The 11,711-nt window shown below is 46.2% G+C and overlaps 2 protein-coding genes and 1 pseudogene across 2 annotated transcripts in view; 1 reads left to right on the top strand and 2 right to left on the bottom strand.

Annotated features, from left to right (window-relative positions):
- The window catches only part of LOC132765774 (zinc finger protein 850-like), a 1,095,673-nt gene that overhangs the window by 319,056 nt on the left and 764,906 nt on the right, over window positions 1-11,711 (top strand). The window lies entirely within an intron of this gene.
- Window positions 1-11,711, bottom strand: part of LOC132766145 (zinc finger protein 708-like) — a 33,010-nt pseudogene that overhangs the window by 8,089 nt on the left and 13,210 nt on the right.
- On the bottom strand, window positions 1,493-10,477 carry LOC132766152 (zinc finger protein 678-like). The gene is made up of 6 exons (XM_067465255.1): window positions 10,370-10,477; window positions 8,613-9,108; window positions 8,147-8,282; window positions 7,492-7,562; window positions 7,177-7,303; window positions 1,493-3,262 (listed from the first exon to the last, which is right to left on the bottom strand). The coding sequence occupies exons 2-6, from the start codon at window positions 8,982-8,984 to the stop codon at window positions 1,890-1,892; spliced, it is 2,079 nt and encodes a 692-aa protein (XP_067321356.1). The 5' UTR covers window positions 8,985-9,108; window positions 10,370-10,477; the 3' UTR covers window positions 1,493-1,889.

Genomic DNA, 11,711 nt, shown 5'->3' with positions numbered 1-11,711 from the left:
CAGGGGGTTGGACTGGATGGCCCATGAGGTCTCTTCCAACTCTTTGATTCTATGATTCTATGATTCTAAGATCTACAGAGACACTTGCTGGAACACCTCAGCAAGCGAGAGTCCAAAAGTGGCAGGCTCAAACCCAGAACTTCAACCAATGGCTGATACCAAATGAGAAACTCCCCCCTGGGCACACAGAGGACTGGGCAACTTGGAAGGAGCTGAACAGACTGCGCTCTGGCACCACGAGATGCAGAGCCAATCTTAAGAAATTGGGCTACAAAGTGGAATCCTCGACATGCGAGTGTGGAGAAGAGCAAACCACTGACCACCTACTGCAATGCAACCTGAGCCCTGCCACATGCACCATGGAGGACCTCCTTGCAGCAACACCAGAAGCACTCCAAGTGGCCAGATACTGGTCAAAGGACACTTAATCAACTACCAAACTCACATTTTGTATTTTCTCTGTTTGTTTGCTTTGCTCTGTTAGAAATGTAATATAATTGACTGGCTGCCCTGACACGAGAAATAAATAAATAACAACCGTTTTGTATAAAACTGTTGTTTTTGTTCTCTCTGCATTGGCAAACACCGGTTACCCAGGTGTTTGGACTCCAACTCCTAGGAATCCCAGCCAGCTTATCGACACCTGAAGGATCAACGTTTGCCTATGCCTGCCTCACACAAACTTATTTCCCTATATATATATATATATATATATATATATATATAATTCTCATAGTGTATAACAAAATTAGTACTATATAACATTCTTAATTCTAAAATAACAAGGCTCATGTTTTTCAATTTAACATGGATTAAGTGTGTGTGTCAGGATTGACAAAACCCCTGGCATTGGTATGGCTTCACTCCTGTGTGGAGTCTTTTGTGGCTCACAGAGTGTGAACTCTGGATAAAAGATTTCCCACACTCCTGGCTCATAAAATGTGCCAGCTCCATTTGCTGCCAATTAGCTTCCGAGCACAATTCAAAGTGCTGGTGTTGACCTATAAATCCCTAAATGACTCCGGCCCAGTTTACCTGTCCGAACGGATTCTCCCCTATGAACCACCAAGGTTGTTAAGATCGTCTGGAGGGGCCCTGCTCTCGGTCCCACCACCTTCGCAATCGCGTCTGGTGCGGCCGAGGGACAGCGCCTTCTCGGTAGTGGCACTTCGGCTCTGGAACTCTCTCCCATTGGAGATCAGAACTGCCCCTTCTCTCCTGACCTTTAGAAAGTTGGTGAAAACCAGGCTCTGGAATTTGGCATTTGACGAGTGAGGCAATAACTTTGATCACACGGACGGATGGGGATGAATAGTGATGAATAGTGATTTTATGTGAATGATTTGGCCTTATATAATTATATGATTGTACTTTAATGTGTTTATATTAGTGTATTATTGGATGTGATGTTTTTAAACTACTGTGTATGAATTCCTTGTTGTAAACCGACCTGAGTCCCTCGCTGGACTAAATAAATAAATAACTTTGTAAGTGCCTTCAAATGTATTTTATTACATGATGTTAAATGGATATATTTGTAGCAATTGTTGAAGTATATAACAATTTGAGACCACCAGAGGAAGGCCTGGAGTAAGGCCAAAACTGGTTGTGGGCAGCTGATCCATTTCAGAGTGATTGTACAAAACTCATACAATATCGTTTGTGATTACTGTGAATTTCAACAGTATAATAAGCTTCAACAGTCATATTATTCACTGCATTTATTTTCTTTTTTGTATAGTAGTGGGCTATTTTGTTGAGTTTCAGAAGTGATGATTTCCAAGGAAAACACTTCCCACAATCCTGGCACGATTCTCTCCTGTGTGAAATCTTTTGTGCTTCATCAAATATGAAATGCAAGCAAAACATTTCCCACACTCCTGGCATTGTTATGGCTTCTCTCCTGTGTGGAGTCTTTTGTGCCTCACCAAGGTTGAACTCACAGCAAAACTTTTCCCACACTCCTGGCATTGGTATGGCTTCTCTCCTGTGTGGAGTCTTTTGTGGCTCACCAAGGCTGAACTGCGAGCAAAACATTTCCCACACTCCTGGCATTGGTGTGGCTTCTCTCCTGTGTGGAGTCTTTTGTGGCTCAACAAGGTCGAACTGTCAACAAAACATTTCTCACACTCCTGGCATTGGTATGGCTTCTCCCCTGTGTGGAGTCTTTTGTGGCTCACCAAGGTTGAACTCACAGCAAAACTTTTCCCACACTCCTGGCATTGGTATGGCTTCTCTCCTGTGTGGAGTCTTTTGTGGCTCACCAAGGTTGAACTGCGAGCAAAACATTTCCCACACTCCTGGCATTGGTGTGGCTTCTCTCCTGTGTGGAGTCTTTTGTGGCTCAACAAGGTCGAACTGTCAGCAAAAAAATTCCCACACTCCTGGCATTGGTATGGCTTCTCTCCTGTGTGGAGTCTTTTGTGGCTCACCAAATGTGAACTGCGAGCAAAACATTTCCCACACTCCTGGCATTGGTATGGCTTCTCTCCAGTATGGAGTCTTTTGTGGGTCACCAAGCCTGAACTCTCAGCAAAACATTTCCCACACTCCTGGCATTGGTATGGCTTCTCTCCTGTGTGAAGTCTTTTGTGCCTCACCATTTGTGAACTGTCAGCAAAACATTTCCCACACTCCTGACATTGGTATGGCTTCTCTCCTGTGTGGAGTCTTTTGTGACTCACCAAGTGTGAACTCTGAGCAAAACATTTCCCACACTCCTGGCATTGGTATGGCTTCTCTCCTGTGTGGAGTCTTTTGTGACTCACCAAGTTTGAACTGCGAGCAAAACATTTTCCACACTCCTGGCATTGGTATTGCTTCTCTCCTGTGTGGACTCTTTTGTGGCTCACAAAGTCCGAACTGTAAGCAAAACATTTCCCACATTCCTTGCATTGGTATGGCTTCTCTCCTGTGTGGAGTCTTCTGTGGCTCACAGAGTTTGAACTCTGGATAAAAGATTTCCCACACTTCTGGCTTATGACATCCTCAGTTCCTTCGAAGATTTCTTCTTGTATCAGATCTCGCAGTTTGTAATCAGCTATACATTTATCTGATACTTTCCATTTACAATGGCTTTTCCCAGCACTGAGTGTCTTGTGAAGTATAAGTCCCATATTTTGTGTAAAACACTGCCCACATACATTGCATTTGTAGGGCCTTTCTCTGGCAGAAGTTCCATCTTCTCTGTGGGTTTGCTGGTCTCTCGGAAGGCCTCCATCGTGTCCCAAATGCTTCCTGTGTTTGGTGTTCCAGTTACCTGCTGTGAAGGAGGACAGAAACAGTATGAGTGATAAGGACTCTAGGGAATTGGTATAAGAAAGAGACTGAAATGATCCTTAAAACAACATAGAAATTGAGGAAAGGAAGATATAAATACTGCCCTCTCCCCACCCCTTGTTCAGGAAAGATGGTCACTGTTTGACTGCCTGGAGCCTCTAAATTATTATTGTTGTTTATTCATGCAGTTGCTTCCGACTCTTCATGATCTTATGAACCAGCCCACGCCAGAGCTCCCTCTTGGCTGTGGCCACCCCCAGTTCCTTCAAAGTCAAGGCAGTCACTTAAAGGATAACCTCCATCCATCTTGACCTTGATCGGACCCCCTAAGAGAGAGATAAATAACATATGCTCCAGAGGTTATCTGTTCCTCCATATTTTTTTTATAATGGAGGCTTCGTCTATGTTTATTACTGTTGATATTATGACAAAGGCAGGCAAGAGATGGCAGCATATGATTGGTCGATATGTTGCCATGGTGGCGAAGCTTCTGCAGTAGAAATGTATCCATATTAAAGTGGCTAGCAGGCAAAAGGGGCGGAGCTAACTAAGAAGGAAAGAGGGGACATTTTAAAAATTTATTTATTTGTCGTGTCAGAACAACCAGTCAAATTATATTACATTTCTAACAGAACAAAGCAAACAAGCAGATTACAAAATTTGTGAGTATGGTAGTTGATTAAATGTCCTTTGACCAGTATCTGGCCACTTGGAGTGCTTCTGGTGTTGCTGCAAGAAGGTCCTCCATTGTGAATGTGGCAGGGCTCAGGTTGCATTGCAGCAGGTGGTCAGTGGTTTGCTCCTCTCCACACTCGCATGTCAAGGATTCCACTTTGTAGCCCAATTTCTTAAGATTGGCTCTGCATCTCGTGGTGCCAGAGCGCAGTTTGTTCAGCGCCTTCCAAGTCGTCCAGTCCTCTGTGTGCCCAGGGGGGAGTCTCTCATTTGGTATCAGCCATGGGTTGAGGTTCTGGGTTTGAGCCTGCCACTTTTGGACTCTCGCTTGCTGAGGTGTTCCAGCGAGGGTCTCTGTAGATCTTAGAAAACCATTTCTAGATGTAAGTCGTTGACGTGCTGGCTGATACCCAAACAGAGGATGAGCTGGAGATGTCTCTGCCTTTGTCCTTTCACTATTGGCTGCTACTTCCCGGCAGATGTCAGGTGGTGCAATACCGGCTAGACAGTGTAATTTTTCCAGTGGTGTAGGGCGCAGACACCCCGTGATAATGCGGCATGTCTCATTAAGAGCCACATCCACTGTTTTAGTGTGGTGATATGTGTTCAGCAGCAGAGTAGCACAGCACAAGGGCAGATGTCTTCACTGTATCTGGTTGTGATCCCCAGGTTGTGCCAGTCAGCTTTCGTATGATATTGTTTTTAGCACCCACTTTTTGCTTGATGTTCAGGCAGTGCTTCTTGTAGGTAAGAACACGGTCCAGAGTGACTCCCAGGTATTTGGGTGTGCTGCAATGCTCCAGTGGGATTCCTTCCCAGGTGATCTTCAGAGCTCAGGATGCTTCTCTGTTCTTGAGATGAAAGGCACATGTCTGTGTTTTAGATGGGTTGGTTTTCCCTGTAGTAGGTGGTAAGAGCACCTAGAGCTTCGGAAAGATTCTGTTCTACCATCTCAAAGCTCCCTGCTTGAGCAGTAATGGCAGGATCATCAGCATAGATGAAACTCTCTGTCCCTTCTGGTAGTGGCTGGTCATTTGTGTAGATGTTGAACATGGATGGAGTAAGCACGCTCCCCTGAGGCAGGCCGTTCTTCTGTTTCCGCCATCTGCTTCTCTGGCCCTGGAACTCAACAAAAAGCTCCTGTTCTGTAGCAGGTTTTTAAAAATGAGGCATTCCCTAGCCAGGGGAGCTAGTGTGAAAAGGTTCCTAGGTTAAATTTAAGTCTTCAGCCATGATATTAAAGTAATAAAGGGACCATTTTGAATTAATCTCTAGTTTGAGAGCTAAAGGAAAGAAAATAATTGTATAGGATAATGCCTTCAGTTGTGGTACTGACTAATTTGTGTCTAAGTCTTCAGTCAGGTGGAACTCAGAGACAGAGAGTTTTTTGAAAATAAGTTGCAATCAGAATATTGATCGAAAGAAGTGTCAACAAGATATAAGTTATCCAATCAGGAGGCTGAGAAGGAATTACATGTGAGAGAGAAGGAAGTTACCTAACCAAGTTGACATAAGTTAAACTGCTCTGAAAGTTATGTAGTATCAGTTTTATGTATTCACAAGAGTAAAAGGCAGATATAACAATATCAAGGTGGAACTGAAGTAAAGTACTGTGTAACAAACACGCTTTATGTGCACAAGAATTCATAAAAAAGCATTTCTTTGTTTCAACTAACATATTGAAGTCTCGTGTCAAGTTACAAGACTGAAGATACATTCCTGAAAGTCGGCCAGAGATTATTTTGAAGCTACATACTGACTACAGTATTGAGTTATACATTAAAGAGACATATACAGACATCTATAATTGAACCCCAATTTGCTGAGTTTCTGTGAAGTTTAATCTTCTTTGTCCCCTTTATCAGCATCATTGCCTGGTACCTACGTACAGAAGCTCTCCGAAGCTCTAGGCGCTCTAACTGCCTACTACAGGGAAAACCAGCTGATCCCTGACCCATCTAAAACACAGACATGTGCCTTTCATCTCAAGAACAGAGAAGCATCCCGAGCTCTGAAGATCACCTGGGAAGGAACCCCACTGGAGCATTGCAGCACACCCAAATACCTGGGAGTCACTCTGGACCGTGCTCTTACCTACAAGAAGCACTGTCTGAACATCAAGCAAAAAGTGGGTGCTAGAAACAATATCATAAGAAAGCTGACTGGCACAACCTGGGGATCACAACCAGATACAGTGAAGACATCTGCCCTTGCGCTGTGCTACTCTGCTGCTGAGTATGCATGCCCAGTGTGGAACACATCTCACCACACTAAAACAGTGGGTGTGGCTCTTAATGAGACATGCCGCATTATCACGGGTTTCTGCGCCCTACACCACTGGAGAAATTACACTGCTTAGCCGGTATTGCACCACCTGACATCCGCCGGGAAGTAGCAGCCAATAGTGAAAGGACCAAGGCAGAGACATCTCCAGCTCATCCCCTGTTTGGGTATCAGCCAGCATGCCAACGACTTAAATCTAGACATAGTTTTTTAAGATCTACAGAGACCCTCGCTGGAACACCCCAGCAAGCGAGAGTCCAAAAGTGGCAGGCTCAAACCCAGCACCTCAACCAATGGCTGATACCAAATGAGAGACTCCCTCCTGGGCACACAGAAGACTGGGTGACTTGGAAGGCATTGAACAGACTGCGCTCTGGCACCACGAGATGCAGAGCCAACCTTCAGAAATGGGGCTACGAAGTAGAATCCTCGACATGCGAGTGTGGAGAAGAGCAAACCACTGACCACCTGCTGCAATGCAACCTGAGCCCTGCCACATTCACAATGGAGGACCTTCTTGCAGCAACACCGGAAGCACTCCAAGTGGCCAGATACTGGTCAAAGGACATTTAACCAGCTACCAAACTCACAAGTTGTGTATTTTTCTGTTTGTTTGCTTTGTTCTGTTAGACTGGTTGTTCTGACACGACAAATAAAATAACCTACGTATACATATAATCTTATTGGTGACAGAAGGTGGCATATTTAAAAATAAAATAAAATAATGTCTGCAGGACTCAGGCAGATATAGTGACATCCACGTAACACCACACTCAGGCATCAAGTCAATGTTACACTTATGTCTTATATTTCTAACACAAACCTTGTGTTGAGAAATCTCAGTGACTGAGATAATTTAGGATCCTGCTCCCACTAGGGAGCTGCTGACTGGGATCCTGCATTTTGAAATAGAAATCCCCATCAATGAGGGAGCCTTACCAAGAGAGCCAACAATCCCATGAATCTCCTCCGTGATCTGCACGTACAAGGCTTTCTGATCAGGATTCAGGAGAACCCACTCCTCCAAAGAGAAATGGACAGCCACGTCCTCAAAGGCAATTGGGCCCTGGTGGAAAAAAAATTCCTTCTCACATCAGGGAAATCAAGAAAAATAGATACAAGAACCTCTTGGGAATGAGTTAGGTTTTTGTTTGTTCAGCCTTTCCTTTTTCAAGAGATGTTTGGTGATTGAGCTTGCAACAAATGACCCCCAGGCAGCTCCCTTCCTCCTCTCCCTGGAATCCTTCTGCTTACCTGATTCAGTTCCACTCCATCACAAAGGGGGAGAAACGACTGAGGATTCAGCAACAATATCATTCCAGCCCCTGGGAGAGAGAGAGGGGGAGAGAGAGAGAGAGAGAGAGGAAGGAAGGTGTGGAAATCTGATCACATAGACATGTCTCAGAGCTTACAACTACAGTCCTAAAAAGAAACCCATGAAGAAATGACCCTATGAAGACAGAAGCATTCTCCAGCCCAGGAATTGTAAGGTTTTGGAGTTTAGACTACTTAATCTCACACAGTGCTGTGAATATGTTGGACTGAAACTAATCCTGGGCTTGGTAGTTTAATTGACTAAAGTTATTCTTGGTTGTCTGTTTGTCTTCCAGGTGAGTTTCATGGCTCATCTTGGCTTTCGGGTTCACCTGGGAACATCCCGTACGGCTGAATTTTCAGTCCCACCCAACAGTATGCAAATGTAGAAGTATAACAATAAAGAAAACTCAGAATCACACTGAAATTACACCTTCTGCAACCAAATGCTTACCTATATACTCATCTTGAAGGCCAAATAATCCTACATGTATGCCTTCTCTAGCTCAAACTGATTCTGGGTGTGCTATAACCCCCTGAAGGGGAATTTGCATTGACATAAAACAGCAAAACACCCCAAAGGGTTCCTTCTCACCCTCCAAGGCTGCAACCCCCTCTCGTTCCTCTCCTTCCTGCTTGAGCTCCTTCTGCTGGAGGCTCTGGGTGGTGTCTGAGTGAGATTCTTCTGAATCAGGGACATCAGGGTGGACTTCAATGCAGTTATATTGGTCCTGGAAAAGCACAGAGTAAGAAAAATAGAGAAAATTAAATCACAGACCTATGTACATGAATAATTCTTGAGTTTGAAACAAATGCCACACTCCCCCTTCCATCATTTTCAGTGTGATATCTGGAGTCAAGAACTTTGAGCAGAGCAGCAACTGAGCTCACAGTGGATATGGAGGTGAGAGCAGGAGGGGCAGAGCAGGTGGGAAAAGAGGCCGAGGGAGGAGAGTCCGGCTTCTCCCTCACATCGGTCCCATCTTGGAAGGAAGGCAGGATGTACATCTAAACTCTCCACCAGTCCCAAGGTGAGTGAAGCCAAGAGGCAATGCTCTCACCTGTCCTTCCTGCTTCTCGTCCTCTGCCCGACTCAGGAGGAAGCCTTCCGCCAGGGCCACCGCCTGGGAAGAGGTCTCTGCCCCACACTCTCGGACCCAGCTCCCCATCTCTGGGGGCAGGATGCTCAGGAACTGCTCCAGGATCACCAGGTCCAGCATCTCCGCCTTGGTGTGTTGCTCTGGCTTCAGCCACTGGCGACAGAGAGAGTGGAGGCGGCTGCAAACCTCTCTGGGTCCCTTGCCCTCTCGGAAGGAGGAATGCCTGAAGCGCTGGCACTGTGTGTGAGCATTCAGGAACGTTTGCGTAGTTCTTTCCCAGGATTCCCCACTGCTCCCGGAGGCCTTGCCTGCTTCCGGTCCAGGTCTCTCCATGTTGGATCCACTCTGATGAAGAACCCTACCGTATCCAATATGCTCTTCCTCCCTCTTCTCTCAAGGAAAAGAAACCCCAGAAGAGGCTCAACTCCAAACTTCTCAGCCAAAAATCACATTTCCTCTGTGAAAGAAAGGCAGAATTAGACAACAGGCTTTGGGAGGCTTTTTCTTAGAGAGTAAAAAAACCAAACAAACCCCAAGCCCTTTATTTATTTCAGAGCCTGGTAATGCTGGGCCCTCCTTCTACTTGGGCCTCTGCTTCTCCAGCCTCCAGACCCACCTGGCCTCCCATTGAGCTCCCATTCAGTCCCAACCCACAATGAATCCCCCAAGATTCAGGAGCTGGACGCAGGGAGCATACAACGCCCTTGTTGTACCAGCTCCATTGGCTGCCGATTTGCTACTGGCCTCAATTCAAGGTGCTGGCGTTGGCCTATAAAGCCCTAAATGGTTCCGGCTGTGGAACACCCTTCCCGTGGACATCAGACTGGTGCCCTCCCTGATGATATTCCGCAAGAAACTAAAGACGTGGCTGTTCGAGAAGGCGTTCGAACAAGAAGTGCAATAATTTGGTAATGACGACAGGAATGGAACAACGGAAAACGATATTGGATTGTGGTTTAACGATGAGACGATGCGAATGACATTTTTGTATGATTGATATTGAGATTGTTGATGTTGTTGATGACGATGTTTTTGATATTACTAATTTGTTGTTAGATTATGTCTTGTAATTTGCACCTATCCTCTCCATGTTGTACACCGCTGTGAGTTGCCCCTGGGCTGAGAACAGCGGTCTATAAGCACAGTAAATAAATAAATAAATAAATAAATAAATAAAGATTCCTTCAGCGGATGCCTCGTGATCCACAGCCAAAGAAGAATAAAGGACTTTGAAACAAGAGACAAAAATCAATATAACGACTAGAGTAAAATATTTGGAAATCCAGATGACAAAGAGAAACTCTGAATTATTTAAGCACTCAAGGGGGGAAAAGAGGAGTCAGGCAGGCAGGTGAGTGGGTGGGTGGGGAGGGGGAAGCCCTGGGCCCCCCACCTCTCTCTCTGCCTGCCTCTCTCTCCCTCCCTCCTCCCAAGGATCCCCAGTTGCTCCCTTGTGCTGACCCCCAATATCCCCTCTGCCCCAGGCCCCCTTCTCCCCATGGGGCTCAAGGCTCAAGGCCAGGCTCCATCTCCTTCCAAGGAGGAGAGATCAGGAAGGGGTGGCTTCCCTTCTTCTTCTTCTCGGCCAGGGTGTGTGTCTCCCTTCTTCTGGTTCAGGAGGCCAGCCTGGGAGGGAGGGAAGGAAGGAGGCCTGGCCCCACTCTGGCCCTCCCTCCAGGTGTGGTGGACTTTGGAGAAGGAATGGGAAGAAGACTCACCAGAAGGAGAGGAAGAAAGAGGAAGGAGAGGCCAAAGGGGGAAACTCTTCTCTTCTCTCCCAGCCAAGCAAGGAAGGGTGAAGGGGAGGGAGTTCCTAGAGGGATAGGAAAGGTGATATAAAGGAGGCCCACTTCCTTCCTGCCTCTCTGGGAACCACACTCCCTCTCCTTAACCCTTCTTTGCCCAGCGTGACACTGGAAGGAGGGGGAAAGAGCATCTCTCCAAAGCCCTGGAACCAGAGGACTGAACATGATGGAAGAACAATTCTGTATTCATGGGATAATTAGTTAGATGTATTCCCTCCCTGCCAAACCCTTGCTCCCCACCCCGCTGAACATTAAGGGAATCCATCCATCCAGGGAGCAGAGCAGAGCCCCCACCAGAAACAGAGAAAGAAGGTCTCCACTTGGGTTCAAGTCCCAGGGCTCCCTTTTCCCAAGGAGGAGGAACACAGGCTTGGGTGGGAGAGACAACCAAAGCGCCCACCACAGGCAAGCTCTTCATCACCTGCTGCCATAGCTTCTCTCCATAGAATCATAGAATCAAAGAGTTGGAAGAGACCTCATGGGCCATCCAGTCCAACCCCATTCTGCCAAGAAGCAGGAATATTGCATTCAAATCACCCCTGACAAATGGCCATCCAGCCTCTGCTTAAAAGCTTCCAAAGAAGGAGCCTCCGCCACACTCCTGGGCAGAGAGTTCCACTGCTGAACGGCTCTCACAGTCAGGAAGTTCTTCCTCGTGTTCAGATGGAATCTCCTCTCTTGTATTTTAAAGCCATTGTTCCATTGCGTCCTAGTCTGCAGGGAAGCAGAAAACAAGCTTGCTCCCTCCTCCTTGTGGCTTCCTCTCACATATTTATACATAGCTATCATATCCCCTCTCAGCCTTCTCTTCTTCAGGCTAAACATGCCCAGCTCCTTAAGCCGCTCCTCATAGGGCTTGTTCTCCAGACCTTTTATCATTTTAGTCGCTCTCCTCTGGACACATTCCAGCTTGTCAATATCTCTCTTGAATTGTGGTGCCCAGAATTGGACACAATATTCCAGATGTGGTCTAACCAAAGCAGAATAGAGGGGTAGCATTACTTCCCTAGATCTAGACACTATGCTCCTATTGATGCAGGCCAAAATCCCACTGGCTTTTTTTGCCGCCACATCACATTGTTGGCTCATGTTTAACTTCTTGTCCACGAGGACCCCAAGATCTTTTTCACACGTACTGCTCTCGAGCCAGGCATTGTCTCCCATTCTGTATCTTTGCATTTCGTTTTTCCTGCCAAAGTGGAGTATCTTGCATTTGTCACTGTTGACCTTCATTTTGTTAGTTTTGGCCCATCTC

This window comes from Anolis sagrei, chromosome 2 (assembly GCF_037176765.1).
Source record: "Anolis sagrei isolate rAnoSag1 chromosome 2, rAnoSag1.mat, whole genome shotgun sequence".
NCBI lineage: Eukaryota > Metazoa > Chordata > Lepidosauria > Squamata > Dactyloidae > Anolis > Anolis sagrei.
The sequence above is the reverse complement of the archived record's forward strand: the minus strand, read 5'-3'. Positions and strand labels throughout refer to the sequence as shown.

Bases quoted from the DNA above. Each gene is read 5' to 3' on its own strand.
- LOC132766152 (XM_067465255.1), bottom strand. From the start codon at position 8,984: ATGGAGAGACCTGGACCGGAAGCAGGCAAGGCCTCCGGGAGCAGTGGG. The intron at 8,283-8,612 runs GTGAGAGCATTG...GTGCTTTTCCAG, and splicing joins ACGAGAAGCAGGAAGGACAG to GACCAATATAACTGCATTGA. The intron at 7,304-7,491 runs GTAAGCAGAAGG...TTTTTCCACCAG, and splicing joins ATGGAGTGGAACTGAATCAG to GGCCCAATTGCCTTTGAGGA.